General features: G+C 37.3%; 1 protein-coding gene across 3 annotated transcripts in view; it reads right to left on the bottom strand.

Moving 5' to 3' along the window:
* The window catches only part of LOC138176004 (heat shock 70 kDa protein 14), a 33,026-nt gene that overhangs the window by 13,374 nt on the left and 2,792 nt on the right, over positions 1-16,860 (bottom strand). Inside the window, exons 4-10 of one of the 3 annotated variants that reach the window (XM_069106695.1) lie at positions 9,295-9,347; positions 9,056-9,161; positions 8,421-8,511; positions 7,446-7,550; positions 6,097-6,258; positions 3,707-3,862; positions 1,632-1,734 (exon numbers count right to left, since the gene is read on the bottom strand). In XM_069106695.1, coding sequence (XP_068962796.1) covers positions 1,632-1,734; positions 3,707-3,862; positions 6,097-6,258; positions 7,446-7,550; positions 8,421-8,511; positions 9,056-9,161; positions 9,295-9,347 — 776 coding nt within the window. Of the gene's footprint in view, positions 1-1,631; positions 1,735-3,706; positions 3,863-6,096; positions 6,259-7,445; positions 7,551-8,420; positions 8,512-9,055; positions 9,162-9,294; positions 9,348-11,163; positions 14,881-15,403; positions 16,131-16,860 lie in introns of those variants that run through there. The other 2 variants (XM_069106696.1, XM_069106697.1) reach the window with 2 other exon arrangements.

The following is a 16,860-nucleotide window of genomic DNA, read 5'->3' as shown; positions in this document are numbered from 1 at the left end:
AAGATTGGCAACTGTCTGAATAAAAGGCATGAAGGTGAAAAGTCGAGAATGACATCAAAGTTGAAAAAATGATAGTGTCCTCAAAAGAAATACTGAAGTTCAGAATAGGGGTGGATTTGGTGAGAAAGATAACACAATTGGTTCTGCAGAGTAGATCAAAACTCACCCCATACTCGCTCCCTGTCCCTCCAAAAAACAAAAAGAAGGGAGGAATTTGGTGCTCTTACCAGGTGATCTAAGCAACAGGGCAAGAAGACATTTAGGGGTGGTGGAAGAGTGAATTTTGCCTACAATTATTCCTTATACAAATGCCCAACTGCTCCTGAGAAGCTGCAAAGCAATAGAAAACCAAGGTGGGAGGGAGTGGGAAAAGTATTTAGTAATAACAGGTGAAGGGAGTGTTGTGTGGTTGTGCTTTGGAGTCAAGTGCCATGATCTGTCATCTTAGGGAGAGTGCAATAAGACCACTTTCCTACGCTTAGGTTAGTTCATTACTTACCCTTGGGACTGTGACAGTTCTCACTTTGGAAACCACTACTTCTAAGTGACTTTTAAAAAGAATAACAAAATATCTACTATTTGGCACTGAAAAATTTCATATTTGGATGCTTCTTTCATAAAACTGCATAAAAGTGACAATTCCTTCTCCTAGAACAGAACTCAGTAAAGGCCTTGAACTTGTCCATATAATACAGGTCTATGGGATAAAGAACAATCTCGTAACATAGCATCTTTGAATCTTTTAGACTTTATTACAAAAGACCTACTCAAAGACCCACAATATAGGGAATGGCATAACATGAGATGCACTTAATTAAATACTTTTTAGTTCATGAGAAACATCCTCACATTCTCCTTTAAGTTTATAGGTTACTGCAATCTCAAAAGTGAATGGGGCAAGGAAAAGACTTAACTGATAAAGCCTGGGCCCCTTGTATGTTAGGATAGGAAATATGGGGAAACTGTTAAATTAGACCTCAGTTGAGGATCGAAATAGTGCGAGTCAACACTGAGCTCCTTGAGAGCAGGGTCTTTCTTTGTATTCCTAGCACTCAGCACAGTTACCTGGCACACAGCAGGAACTTAATAAATTTGTTCACTGACAGATTAATTGACTACCAGCTGAAGAAGGGAAAACAAGAATAGATTTATCTAGACTTAGGAGGAGTCTTCCCTAGAGATAAACAAAATGGAACAGTCCAACTCTAAATTCCTGGGCCTAAATCCAGCCTATCAAAAAAAGTATATATAAAAAAAAAAGCATTTATTACTGGCTTTATTTTATGTGATAATATACTAAGAAATGACCCCAAAAAGTCTTCATTGAATGCAATACTTTTACTGCAAAGATTAAGTACACATAGTCTGTCAGTAGATGTAAAAATAAGCAGAACAACATAAGTTGCTCAAATATTAAGAAAATTGAAAGAATTTGTTCTAACGTATCTGATAAACAATGGGCATTACAAGTATGTATTACAAATAGTATACACCCTACTAATTTTTAAAAATTCATAGGCACATACTCAGAAAATGTTTAAATAGCTATTAAGACTTTTCTAATTAAGAGAACTCCCTCCTGTGATGACACTATATAACGACGCCACATTAGGAGAAGAAATATGCATTACCTTGTTGATGTCATCTGATGTAAATTCAACTTGTTCCAAGAGATTTCTGATAACTTCTATACATTTATTAAAAAGTGGTGAACATATAAGTTCAAATCTGGCCCTACAAAAAAGAAAAAAATGAAAATATTTATTATAGCAAATATGACATATTCCATATGAAAGGGTAATAATACAAATAGTTAATGGAAAATAACCTGTTATAACATCAAAAACAGTAATAACTGTCACCCCCCTAATTATTAAACTCCATACTCTCTATTAACTTTTAAGACAGAATATATACTCCTCTGCTGTTTGGCATTAAAGCTCCTCAAAACTTCCGGTCGCTCGCTTCAAGGCCTTCTACAGTCCAACCATACTTGCCTACTCACTGTGTCTTAGGCATAATGTTCAATCTCCCATCTTTACTCTCTTTGCACAGGCTCTCTCTCATTCCTGGAATGTTCTTCCTCTTTGCATCCATCTCTTAAAATCTCCGACTTCCTTCAAAACTCAGCTTAAGGGATGGCTAGGTGGCACAGTGAATAGAGCACCAGCCCTGGAGTCAAAAGGACTCGAGTTCAAATCTGGCCTCAGATACTTAACAGTTACAAGCTGTGTGACCTTGGGCAAGTCGCTTAACCCCAATCACCCTGCCCTCCCCCCTCCAAAAAAAACAACAACAACAAAGCTTAAAAAAGCCTTTCTTGGTTTCTTCATATGCTGGTACCTTTCCTTCTAAGATTACCTTTTATCTAACTCTATACATATCTATTTATGTCTATTTTGTCTTCCCTCATTAGAGTGTAAGTTCCTTAAGTGTGGGAACTATTTTCACTTTTTCTTCAGATTCTCAGATCTCAGCACAGTGGTGAAGTATATAGTAAGTGTCTTTTAATTAGGCGAGCAAGTTTTTGGCCTACAGCGGGTAAACAACTTAACAGAGCAACAGCATTTTTTTTTAAAAGCTCAAGTTTACAAATGTTTGAAGCTATTCAAAATCAAGTTCAAATAAAAATGTAAGTAGAAAACCTGCCACATGACCCTCAAAATATCCTAAGTACATCTAAAATATTAGTAATACTGCTAATAATTAATCATTCTACCAATCTTTTATCCTAGACAAGGAAAACACTTAAAAATACTAATAGGTCAAAGTAGCAATGAACAACTTATTAAAAGAATATAAAGATTTCATATCAAGATAGTAGAAGGAGCATTCAGAACTAGAAGTTCATAACCAATGAAAGCAGTCTAATCTTTGGGTACTTAAAAGAACATTAAAATCTATCACCCTCTAAGATAATTTTTGGTGACATTTCACAACTCATTCAATGATCAAATCCACAACTTGAAAGGGATTATTAGACTGAGTCAGAAATTTCTGTTTATAGGCAGTTTCGTTTATATGCTATCCAAAAGGGAGAGGATAAAGTCTTCCTGCAAAAACTAGGGAAAATAATTCTTTGAGTGAAGGAAAGAGCAATCATTTGTTAACCAATTCCTAGATTTCACATAAATGATAAAAATATCATGTGATTTTATGCATACTACCCTTATGCCTACTATGTACCATGAAGAAGTAAGTTCAATAGTGTCAAAGACAGATGACTAATTAAATAGTATCAATATGAATTCTCAATCTAGTGTCTAGTAACTATTCACTATCAGCGAACCAATCCAGGCTCTGTCAAAGTGAGCAAAATTACATAAGAGAGATACTGTGTATATATATATATACATATGTATATATATATATGAATATATACACACACACGTATAAAATTGATATGTTCTATATACTGTATATATATAAATTGATATGTTCTATATGATTTTAAGAACTTCAAACTAAGAATCTCACTTCTTCAAGTTAAACAGACCAAATCTGGCATCTTTTCCACAAATTATCTTTAGCTGTAGAATAAAAAGGAATAGTATTTAATATGTCAAAAACACTGTCCAAAAGTTTCAAATAAATGGTTTCTTTTTACTATGATTCAATACATTTCAAAAAGTACAAAAAAACTAGTTCATAAAAGTCAGTTATTCCAACATGATAGAAAGAATTTTACCTTTTTATTCTGTCTTACCTGGACACACTACAGTCAAAATCCAGACCATCATACAGTGAGTCAACAAAGCAGTTTGCACTTCCCAAGGTTGATAAAGAATGTTTTGCAACATCTGCACTGTTCATTAATTTCATCATGGCTCGGGCATTTCCTCTTACATCATGTCTAAAGGACCTAAATTCAAAACAAAATCTCTGAAGCTTAAAAATCATTGGATCGGTCAGGATTTACAATAACAGAAAAAATAAATAAACCTTAAGGGGATAACAAAGTTAAACTACATTACAAAATTGTTCACTTTCTAGGTTCAAATTCATTTGGATCCTTCAAAGAAAATTATTTGCAAATACCCCCAAAGAAGGATCTCTAATTCAAATAAAAAACCAATTTACTTAGTGCCTTGAACTGTTGAAGTTTCCTACATAACAAAATTATGCTACAAATATTATTTTCCCATACTCATAATGGCCCTTTTCATGTAGATACGAGTATTTTTGCAGAAAAACAGACTAAATAAAGTTATGTAACTGGGTCAAAGATATTGAATTAAAATTAGAAACCTACATCTTTTACTTTTATAATCTTTAATAAAGCCTCAAAGATACACTGATTTTTTTAATATAGTATTATCTAAGAAGCCAAGCCAAGCACCAATAAGCTACACAGAGGAGTTCTTCAAAATAACTTGTCAAAAAGAAAATGTCATGCTGTAATACATTACATCAAACATATGTACTGGCCAAAGAGAACAATAGTAATCAATGTTCATGTGTAGACAGCAACTACTTAAGGCAGTACAGTAATTTTTTTTGGGAAGAACTCTTAACTGTAAGGTGGTGTCAATCTGCATCAATGGAGGGAATACCCACCGCTAACCTATCCCAAAAAAATAACAGACCCACAAAATAATGAAGAAAGAAAGACAAAGGTGGTTAATTCGCGCAGTGAGTAGAGCACTGGCCCTGGAGTCAGGAGGACCTGAGTTCAAATCTGGCCTCAGACACTTAACATAAAAAAAAAAAAACTAGCCATGTGACCTTGGGCAAGTCACTTAACCCCAATTGCCCTCCCCCCACCCCAAAAAGACATAAAACGGATTCTTTAAATTTGTATGATGCTTAAATAGGAACAAAGTACCATAGGATACAGATTTACTTGTTACTTGCTTAAAATAAAATTGAAGGTGCAATTTATTTTTGAATAATAGTTGATAGCAGCACCTTTATTTTTTGTATACTGAAGATTTTTAAGTTTTTTTGGAGTGGACTTGTTGGTATATGAGACATCATGGAACAAACGAAAGAGCTGAAAGAGGTAGCATCAGGAAGGATGGTTTCTATGTCTATATTTATATGCCTTTTACCATAACTATACAGCTGAGAACTCTGTGCTATCCTGATGTCCCATCTCCAACTTTTACTATCCCTGCCTGGTTCTGCTAACTACTTCATTACTTGGCCCATTTCCTCAACTCTGAACCTCACTGAGAACCTGGAACAGAAATAAAGCAACAGTAGTAACCAGAAACACTAAACCGAAACAGTAGTTTTTACTTCAATTCTATTTCATGGAAAAATACTTATAGACTCATCTTTTTAAAGGATTTTTTTCTTTTAACATAATTTGATAAAATCAAATTAGCCTAACACATTCAAAACAAAGTACCTTCAAAAATGCTGTCACATGTTCTAGCATATTGCAGGGCTTGTTAAAATCCAAATTTTTTTACCCTTGTCCATTATAATGAGATCTGTCCAAAATCCAAGAACAGTTTATGATATGTTCTGACAGCATTTTTGAATACAACTTAAGGGGCAAGCTCAGAGAACAAAAATGTCATGATTATCTGTAAAAATTCTAGGCTAGAGGTGTGTAGTAAGACTGTCAGTTCTTCTACCAGCTGGGGGCAGTGAGAAGGTTCAGGGAAGTGAGCACTAAAGTTCAGAAATTAGGAATCTAGGGGCGGCCAGGTAGCACAGTGAGTAAGAGCACCGGCTCCAGTGTTGGGATGACCTGGAGATCAAATCCCAGGCTCAGACACTTAGCACCCACGCAGAAACACCTGGCCGTGTAACCTTGAGCAAGTTACTTAACCCCAATTGCTTAGGGACGGCCAGGTGGCTCAGCGAGTAAGAGCACCAGCTCCAGTGTCGGCATGACCTGGATCAAATCCGGGCTCAGATACTCAGCACCACACCCAGAAATAACTGGCCGTGTAACTTTGAGCAAGTTACTTAACCCCGATTGCTTTAAAAAAAAAAAAATTAGGAATCTGTCCAAGGTCCAAGAGTTGGGAAAACCCTTTTTCCCTTAGAGCATGACAATTTATATTAGCTAATTTAAATTGCTGAAATAATAACACTTTAAGACAAACAGGAATACAAATGCATATCATAATCAGGACTCACCTCTGAAACTCCGAAGCTAAATATTGGGCCAAGGCTTCTGTAAAATACACACCACCTATGGTGTCATCAGTGTTTGTTGCAAGAACACGGTACATTCCACTGTTCACTTCTATGACACTAATAGATAAGGATGTGCCTCCAAGTTTATAGACCAAGACATTGCTTCAAAAAAAATTTTTTTAAAGGAATACAAGTTGTCAAAGAATCATAATACTTTAGAGATAGAAACTACTATCATTGCTATTACAAGAAAGGGTTTCTTGAATTAATGTTGTTGCCTAGGATCATATAGCTGGATAGAGGCAAAAACAAGACCCAAACCCAGGTCTTTTGTGTCCTACCTTTCTACTTTGTATTATGATGAAAAATAGTGCTTTCTATTAGGAACAGTTTAAGTTTATTAAGAATGTGATACAAGCAAATACAAATTCATGTAAAATGAAATCTAGAAATCTTATCTTCACTGGGTAAGAAAATTTCTTACTAGGATCTTCCTAGATAATATCACAGGTTAAAAAAAAAAGTTATCAATGGAAGTATCAGGGAAAACTCCACTACTACAATAACAATGTCAGATTGTCGACTACCCTATAAATACAACTTTTAAACTAAACTAAAAAGGTTCAGAGCAAATTAGTGCCATCATTCACCTATACATACACATATAAGCTCAGCATTGTTAACATTCTATATTAACCTAGTACCATCTAAACAGCTCCAAGTGCTTTACTGAAACTAATATTTAGTTTATAATATCCCAATAAAAAATGAGTGAGATAAAAGAATTGGGGCAACTTAGTCAGATATCTGAATAGATGTGCTTACAGTTATCTAAGTCAGGCCCAAACTATTCTCAACAACTAATGTAAATGAAAAAAAGACCCAACTAATATAAATGTAGATACTTTTGAATACTGTACCATCAAAACAAGTCCCCAAATTACATGCAGATTTTTCTTTATCTCAAACCAAGCCAAACTGATCCAAAAGTGCCTACTGTTGTTTCTCCCCCTGTGACCTGTGGACTGAACTGGTAGTAAATGAAGATCTGAGTACTACGCAGAGGCTTGGCAACACCTGCAATATCCAATTCTTCCTCAAAAAATCAATAAAGACTTGGGAAATCCAGTGAAAGGAAATATAAGATCAGCCAGGATCTGAATGCTGAATGCTCATTCTGTGCTTCTGCTCCTATTTCTTATGAGGATAACTTCTGTTAGAAAAATTCTCATTGAAAGAACCACAAAGTCCGGGAACTACTGAACTAAGTGACAATAACTTCAGATACAATTGCCAGTAAGTAAACATTTTTCTCAGTGAATATTTACAACTTTAATACAGTTTTTTACCTTTTCCCTGTGGGAGAATCTTGTCCAATTCCATAAGCAAGGAGAGCTGCAGATGGTTCATGAATTAATCGCAAAACATTAAATCCAGCTGCCCCAGCTGCTTCCCTGTGAACAATTTGCTTTCACTGTATTTAATATTACTTAGAAACTATTCAACTGTAACATTTCTAAGGATACTAAAGATTTTACATGATAACTAATATTTCACAAACAGGATGTAAAGATGAAAAGTAACTCAGTAAGCTGCAATCTGATACTTTAAGGATTACTCTAAAAGAGATATATACCAGTCTTTAATAGCGATATGCCAAAATACATGAGATACTGATGTTGCTACATGAAAATAGATTTTCTGCTTAAAATGGTATGCTCCACAATCTACTTTAATGGGCAAGAAGTTAAGTTTGCTCTCTTGAAAATGAAGAGAGAATTTCCAAAATACCCAACTTTATAAACTTTCAACTGGAATTAAAACAACTTTCACACGAAATCTTGTCAATAATTTAGTAGGCTTAAAATTTCCAAAAAACAGTAGCATTTGTAAATATTTGCCTTTTGGAGTTTTCGCAAATATTGAAATTCATACCTGGAACTCTATCCCTGCAGAGCTGTGTGTAATCTCTGATTACACTTACCTAAAACTAATTGGAACCTTATTTTATAGATCTAAAACTCAACATGGGTTAAAAAGTGATGCAGAAACATTCTAAAATTGTATATTTCCACAAAAACTTTAAAGCATGAAATTAATCTAAATGATTTACAAAGGACCAAAAAAAGACAGTAGTTAAAAAATTGCCATCAATCAAACCAATTAAGAAAGAACCATGTCTAATTTTGTGTTCTGTTAACATTTCACTAAATGATATTAGATTCAAATCTGATTTTACCTTTAGCTATGTGAAGTTAAAAAAAAATTTAATTCCAAGAACTCCTTTAATCAACAACAAAAAAAAAATACCTCATTCTACTTACCCAAGGGCATTCTTCTGGTTTTCTTCAAAATCAAATGGGACAGTAATAACTACATCACTGACATCCGAGCCCAAGGCAGACTGTGCAGTTTCTGTTTACACACACACACACACAACACAAACATTTTAAAAAATATATTGTACTGGTTTAAAAGAAAGTGTATAGTAGCACCAGACATCTGTGATGTCAAATATTTCCTTAACAATTGCAATTCATACCGTCTCTCCCTAGCCTACTAATTTTCTATCCTAGCTTTCCAGATGATGGGCCTTTGGTACCAGTAACTCTAAAAATGAGTTTGCTTTAAGAGATCTGCATTCCAAACAAGTAAATAGAATGTTTCAGCATTGTTTAGGTGCCAAGAATGCAGTTCTATCCCCAAAACGCATCAAAGAGTAACATTTGAGCTGGAAAAGATCTTTCACAGAGGTTCAAGGACGTGAAGCAGCTTGCCCAAAATCACCCAGCTATTTTGTGGTACAGCCAAGACTAGAAATGGGGTCACCTGAATCCTAGTCTAATGTTTTTTCAACTATGCTACTATCTCACGCAGCTCAAAAATGCTTTTCTACCCACTGAAACCCACTTAAAAAGATCATTTGAGAAACTTCTACTTTGTGGACTTTACTCAATACCTTTCATTTTACTAAATATCAGTTTTACAACATCTTCTGGGTTAACAAGTTTGGTTTCTTCTCCAGTAGCTATTTCATATTGGAATTTTCCATTTTTTTCAATGACCTATAAAGAAAGAAACATAGTTAAGTTAAATAATAAAATAATTTTTCTACAAAAAATCCAAGTTCTTAAAGTTATAAGTTATGGAAGTCATCAAAATTATCTTGTGTTCTGGGAATAATAGGATTATACTCACTGGACATTTACTTTCTGTGATGTATTTCTGCACCTGCACATCACCAAGGCTGTCAATACAAGAAAAAAAAAAAGCTATTCATTATTAAAGTCCATAATACCAAAACAGACTACAAATTATAATTTGATTTCCCCCAGTATCACTGAACTTTAATCATAAAAATGTTAAGATGCTAATTCAACATCCTCCAAATTTTGTAAGAAATAAGACAGGGTTAAACAAGATATGCTATTTAACAATGGTTATTATAGCAAGACTTCAAAAAAAATATAAACGTATTCTTCATAGTTTATATTAAGATGCAAAATTCATTTCCTGTTCTAAGGAATAGAATTTATGTTGGGAGGTAAATTTTTATCCCTTTGATGACTTTCTATAATATAAACTTTTGCCTGTGATCCCATAGTCCCAAACCACAAAATCAAGGTGGATAAATAAGGCTAGAGAATCTGTGATTGCAGCCCAGGCCACCAAACGTACTTTAATCTAATATGATGTTCACACGCTTGAGTGCCTGAACATTGCAAAAAGAACACTCAAATTATGAGATAGAAGCAACAAACCTATATACCTGTACCTATGAAGAAAATGTGACAGGATGGCAGACCGAAGAATGCAGGCAAATACATGATGAGGAAAAAAAGAGAGAGAAGCAAACACAAGTCAGAAAACAAGATGGGCAGGACTAAAATGCCTTATAAGATAGTAGGCACTCAATACTTTTCAGTTTGATAAAATGAAAACATCGGGAAGCAATGAGACCAGTGAAACATCTGAAAAGCACTTCCTTCACTTCTGAAGGCAGAAATGGCATATATCCTAGTCCTCAGGCAGAAACTAGTATCCTAAGAGGTACTTTTGCGGCCCAGAGATCATCCTGTGAGGTAATTACTTTGGTTATTTCATTTCTTAAAAAAGTGAAGCCTGAAGAACTGATCAAAGCAGCTAGACATGAAATGATTCACTTGCCAAAGAACAAATGACTTTCAAAACACCAGTGATGTCTAGCCCCCTTGGACAAATTTAAGTAAAGCATCTCATGACTGTTTTCCAATTTCTTCTACTCTCATTTTCTCAAGTTCTCTCTATCACTTCTCTACTAAACGTGCCTATATATAAAATACCTCTCCAAAACTTCAAAGACTAAAGTTGCATGTCTAAACTGGCCTTCACTTAGTGATACTCAATAGACAAAATATGAAGGCAGAAACTGAGATAAATTTTGACTGTTATGCATAGAAAGTGTATGTCAGATAAAGAGGCAGCACGGTAGGATTTGGTGAATTCACTATTTATGGTCCTGTTTTTATTTCTATTGCCAAAAGGAATCACTGTATTATCTAAAGTAAAGTACCCTACTTTCCTTAGTCATCAAGGCCTGTCAGTAAAAGACAATGTCTTTATTAGTCCCAAGAACAGATCTTGAATCAGTTAATATTTTCAATTGTAATAACAATATTCAAAGTCTATTTGGTCTTAAACCTTGGAATAATATAAAGTGATAGGATTCAAATTTTCATGCTTAAGGCACACATATAGCACAGGGCTGAAAAGCTTGCTCTGAACAGTAATTTAATCAACAGAGGCGGTCTGTATCCTAATCTTAAATTTGTGACATAAAAAACTGGCCAATTATCATTCAAACAAGGTAATTGTTATAACCATGAAGGGCACTATTTCCATAGAATCAAAAGCACTTAGTAGTGACTTCTCAGTTCTCAAAAACCCTATGAAGAACCCACTTCTCTCAAAGCATAAATACCTCTTGTGGATACTCACGGAAAGGTAAGTGAAAAAGAAAGCAGGGATGGAGAAGATAAAAGAATGAATATGAATATCTAAGGAAGCAGTGGATTGGCCACAACTGTATACAAGTAAAAACTTTATTGTTCACATCAGGATTCAGTTATTAAACAGAAAAAACAGACTATGGGGGTTGGTACAAAGAGCACCTCATGCACATCATGGTTTCTGGAAGGCAGAAAGGAAGTCAGTTCTGGCCCATCTCCCCCAACCTTTAATGGATGGAAAGGATTTTCTTCCTCCCTCTCCGTAGGCTTTGCCTATATATATGCATATATATATATATATATATAGTCTTTGCCCAAAGGCTTGGCATATACTACCACTGATGTGCTATGGGTCTCCCAATTTCACCAGTCCTTTACAATTATATAGTGCTTTAACTGTTCAAAGCGCTTTCAAATTCATTATTTCATTCGATCCTCACAACAACCCTGTGAGGTAGGACAGTTATTATTGTTTATCCTCCTTTCACAGATGAGGACCCTCAGGCACTGAGTGGTGAAATGACATGCCTATGGTTATGTAATGAGATGGGACTAGGACCCAGGCAAAAACCTGACTCCTTGTCACACCCTTTACCATTTAAGATACTATTCTCTCCTGATTATCTGTCTATTTTTCTCTTCACTCCCTCAGTAACCTGCAACACATACTCCTCTTTATTTTGCCTACTCTCTAGTAAAAAGTACTCCTGAGACCTATACCTTTTACATACACCACCTGGCTAATTTCATCTGCTTGGCTGTCAGCATATCCATGATACTATTTCTCATGGTTGCAGCTCCACATCTCTACCCATGTTCTTATTCTGAGAGCCCTGTTTCACTACCAACAGCTTAGCATGCCAAAGGCTGAGCTCTTTATATCAAGCAATCTCTTCCAGGGAAGCCTACTTAATCTTGGCTTCTTTAGATTTATATACCTCCACATGAGGGCTCTCAAAAAGAATTTTTAAGAAGTGGTTTAAAAATGAGTAATTCACCACCTTAATATACTCTTTGAAAGCAGGGATGATATCCTTGATGTTTTATATGGAATTTAAGAGATCAGTGCTTTAGTAAATATTAAATAAAACCCTCCTTCACTGCCCTTTAAAAGTAATTTAAAACAAATTTTCAAATATGTATTACATATTTACTACAAAAAAGCTAAAATTTCATTAATTTTTGTTTACATTTGAATCATAACTTTTGAGAGATGGAAAGAATCTTTTAAAAAATTTCAGGTCCAGCTCTAACATTTTATAGATGAAGAACATACAGAAAGGTTAAGTGTCCAAGGTTTCAAAGCTACATAATGATAAAGAACCAAGAATAGGGCTGAAGTATCCTGGTTCCTATTCTAGAGTTCTTTCCATTATACCAGCTTTCCTCCCATATTCATTACTCATTATATCACATTTATATAGTAGCCTGCACATCTATTATCTCTCCAAGGTGCTAAACTTGCACTAAATGTTCTCATATTGTCTTTGGGGTGTTTTGGACAGTCTCTGTCCCCTATTACACACCTCCCTCCCCCAGTTTTCAGGCAGAATACTTAAGCCACATGTTTAAAAAAAAAGTTTCCCCTGCCACAGACCATTAAAATTCTGGAAAGTCTCATTAATTTAAAGTCTCTTGTATACATCACCACTTCTTTCTCTCTCCCACCCCCTTGAAAAGAAAAAGAAATAATCTCCTAAATTAATTCATAAAATGTAAAAGTTCTAGCTGGGTTTAATGACTGCAGACAATGGGTTCCTTTTGGAAAGCAAATTTAGAGATATAGGCACATCACCCCAAAATATTTTGTTGGTTTTTTTGTTTTGTTTTTACAATCTTTTGGTCTCCTGTAAATGAAGAACACTGAATAGAAATTCAAGGTCTATTAAGTATTACAGAGAAATGATTTAAAAACAAAGACAAAAAGGGTTGCTTTAGGGTCTGTGCTTCAAAAGTACAGTGATCTGTTCCAGACAGTCTCCATCCACTCCATTCCTAAAAGGTGCAGGAGATATTATGCTTTGCTCTCATACATTATTGGCCATTCAACTAGGTGAACCAACATTGGAGAAAGTATGATTTTTAACAGGTTCCCTGGATGGGAAGTTTTCCAAGACATGCCCTCTAACACACACTAGACAGAAAAGCTGCTAGCCTAGAAAAATGAAATCAGCTTGAAGCAGAGCAGGGAAACTAACAATCCAAGTCATTTGTTTCTAGAAAGCTCAGATGGTCACAAACCAAATTAGGATAATTACTAATATACTTATGCACATAAAGTAAAGGAACTACATAATATGAAATGCAAAGTATTTACTTACATTTAAAACTTTATATAACATTCAATATTTCATTTCACCACAGATCATTCATCAATATGGAAACATGACATCACACTATTGCAGTTCCCTGTCAGTCATTCATTTTACACCCCCCCCCGCAGTGGTGCAATAGGAACTAGCTGAATGAAAAAAAAAAGAGGGAGGAGAGGTGGGGAAGAGCTCATTTGGTTGCTATAGTCTGTATTACATGTCAAGATGTGATAGTTATAGCAGTGAAAAATGGATTCATATTGTTTGCAACCATATTAGTTGTATGATCGTAGAGGGATTAAAAAACGAACAAACAAGGAATCACTCTATATAGCAGTCAAGTAGAATAAAAAAAAACAACAAAAAAACCAAATGGTGGGCGCAGGGCTCAAAGAATGAGGTTACTGTTAATAACCACATTTTTATACCTGGCAATCTAATGTGCCTCATACCCCAGGCTTACCTCAGCCAAGGTCACATTTATGAATAATACCTTACATTTACACAGTATACTTTTCTAAATGCTTTCACATCTACTATCCATTTGAGCCTCACAACAACCCTGTGAGGTAGGTATGACAGGTATTATTATTCCCCTTTGTACATTTTAGGATATTGATGCACAGGGAGATGATCTAAATTGCCTAAGAACTTGGGGACACACAGGAAGTCAGGGGCAGAAGCAGGACTAGAGACTTCCTGACTTCCAGCCCCAGACTTTTTCTAAATACCATGCTGGCCCACATATTTCTGGACAGTCCTCCATTAACTAGTAATGGGCTTCCAGGAAAGGAACTGGCCTGTGTATGCATTCCTGTCGCTCCACAAATATATGGTTCATCTTCCCTCTTTCTGAGGGCCAGTTGCACAAGAAAAGATGTCAGGGAACATTGAGGGCAGCCATTAGAAAGCAGATGTTACTACTACTAGTTTAGGGAATAACTTTCTTACAACAGGCCCCTAACTTTTGGTGCTCGAAATTAACTTCTGAAGCAATTTTTCCAGTCCTAGCTGAAAAGCACCAGTCGCTTCTTCTACTGCTGTAGCCAAACGTCTGACTGCAATGACAGCATCCCTGCGGAGTTCATTAGCTGTGTCTTGCTGGGCACTGGCCTCCTCACCAATAGCAATCAGCCTGTCCAGTTTTTCTTCCTCACGCTTGGAAAGTTCTCGTGCCAGTCTCCTGTTTTCTGCCAACTCAGCAGCAATGGTTCTGGCCACTGAACGCCTTCTACGCCGTGCCCACCTTGGAGGTGGCTGGTTGGTGAAAGTCCCATCCCCACCAGAAACAAGATGGATTCTAGAGGAAGAGGCTTGGGGCTGTTGTGTGGAGGCTATACCAAGGGTGTTGCGGCTGGTGCTGGCGCAGGGACCCGGCTCACAGGACACACCCACTCTGGTCACAGTGCTGCTATGACAGGGAGCCACTGCACCTCTGTAAAGGCTGTGGGAGCTGCTGTAGCTGGGGATCGCTTGAGAGCAGCCTGCAAAACAAAGCAACAATGTTGCAAAGTGGACTTTTCTGCTAAGGGAATGCTTTGAAGCCAGCAGAAAACAGCCTCAAATAGATTATGACAGCCCCTGCAAGGAGCCCTTCTCATGTGGGTTAGGAAGGAATTCAGCCCCTGGCTTTTGGAGTTAGGAGGACAGAGTTGCTAGGCCTATGCAATTTTGCCCCAACCTTTGTGACCCCCTCCTCTTACCTATCCGAACTCTGAATCCAAAACTACAAATTCTTTATACAGTTATCTAAAGAAATAATGCTGCCACAACTTTGGGTTTACATAGAACTTTTCATCTTTTAGGGTTCAGAGTACCCACCCTGTGATGACAGACCCAAGTGCATGGGCTTTTGAAGCCAACAGTTCAGATGTCCGCCCATCCCCAAACCAATGATTCACTAGGCTCGAGGAAGACCACTGGCAGGAGCCCACCCCCCAACCATGCACTGGTGCCTATGACCATGGTATTGTAAGACCCCAATATTTTCTCACTCATGGGAGTTACCTGCACCTGAGGCTTCATCCCAGGAATCCTCAGGGTCACCGGTCTCAGGCAGCTGGTTACCGATTCCCACACTTAGGTGACAATTCTCATCTGATTCCTTAGCTGCTCTCAAGAGAGTCTGATGATCTGCTGCCTGATTCCTCTTTGCCTTCAAGTTGCTGTTTCCCTCTTCCCCTGGGAGGTCAGAGGCTACTAAGTTCTGATCACATTGCTTGGTCCAGACAGCATCCTCCATTAAATTATCTGGGTCAGTCACTACCTGATTTCGGAGAAGCTGATCCAGTGTATCATAAAATGGGCAGTGTGGAGGGTCACCCATACTGGTGGCATGGGCAACATAAGCCTTTAAATATAAAGCCTTCAAAACTTTAAACTTGGAGCGGCACTGACGTTCTGTGCGTCGGAAACCTTCCTGATGCATTCGTTTTGACACAGCCTGATAGACATCTGCATTATGGTGAACAGTCTGGAGGCGCTGAATATACTCTGCCTCGCCCAGTATGGCCAGAAGAGTACGTGTCTCCTGTCTGGACCAGCGGATGCCCGCACTGCTATTGGTAGTGGCCATTGTGGAATGGGAAACTGTTGAAGGTGCCTGAGCATCAAGTTGCAACAATGAAGACTTGGGGGAAGCTCTGTGTGGTCTCAGTATATTTCCTGGAGCCAGTTGCTTCCTCCTTCTCGGGACTAATTGCTGTGGAACCAGGTCCAAGGACCGCATGTCTGGCTGGAAGGCCAGATGGGCATGAGTTACAGGGAGGGTGTAAGGAAGACTTTGGCATCAAGTTAGATGGCGCTACTTGTGAGTGGTTCATTGATAGGCATGGGGCCAAGGCTGAGTAAGCCTGGCTTTGGGAGGAAGCCTGGGATGGATGTTGGGAGGCCAATAAAGCACTCTGTGGGCTTGGCAACTTGAGGGCTGACTCCTCCACAGAAGGTTGGGTTGCTTCCAAGGCCAAGACTTGGTGACTATAACTATGTCTGTAAAGATTCTGTTTTGTAGAAAGGGAACTTGTAGAAAAGAGGGCCTGGAGAGTGAGGCAGCCAACTCTGGAGAAGCCATGGCAACCCATGTGCTACATGCTGTTGGCAGTGTGCCCTGGGGACACAGGTTTTACTAACCTTGCTAGACTGACCTCAAAGTACCAGGATGGAGCCACGATGAGATGGCTACCTGAATGGCACTATTACTTAGAGGCATCTTTTTAGGTGACTAGAAAAGTGCTAAGTTACCTTTGCTAGTAGTTTCTAGAAACTTTTTTGAAACTGGAGATATGACAGAAACTGGTCATTTACCATTCTGGCTGTTTGCAACACCACCCCTCCACCATCCCCATCCTGCTGGGTGCTTAAAAATGCTTCAAACCAATGAACCTGTCTATACCTGCCTGACTTGGGGGTGGTATTTAGGGTCTGAAAACTACTGGCACTTATGTTTTCTTTTCAATAAGCTCAAT

This window comes from Petaurus breviceps, unplaced genomic scaffold (assembly GCF_028583685.1).
Source record: "Petaurus breviceps papuanus isolate PSGF00001 unplaced genomic scaffold, PetGlider_PUasm1.0 80, whole genome shotgun sequence".
Lineage (NCBI taxonomy): Eukaryota > Metazoa > Chordata > Mammalia > Diprotodontia > Petauridae > Petaurus > Petaurus breviceps.
This window is presented reverse-complemented; position numbering and strand designations above follow the sequence as displayed.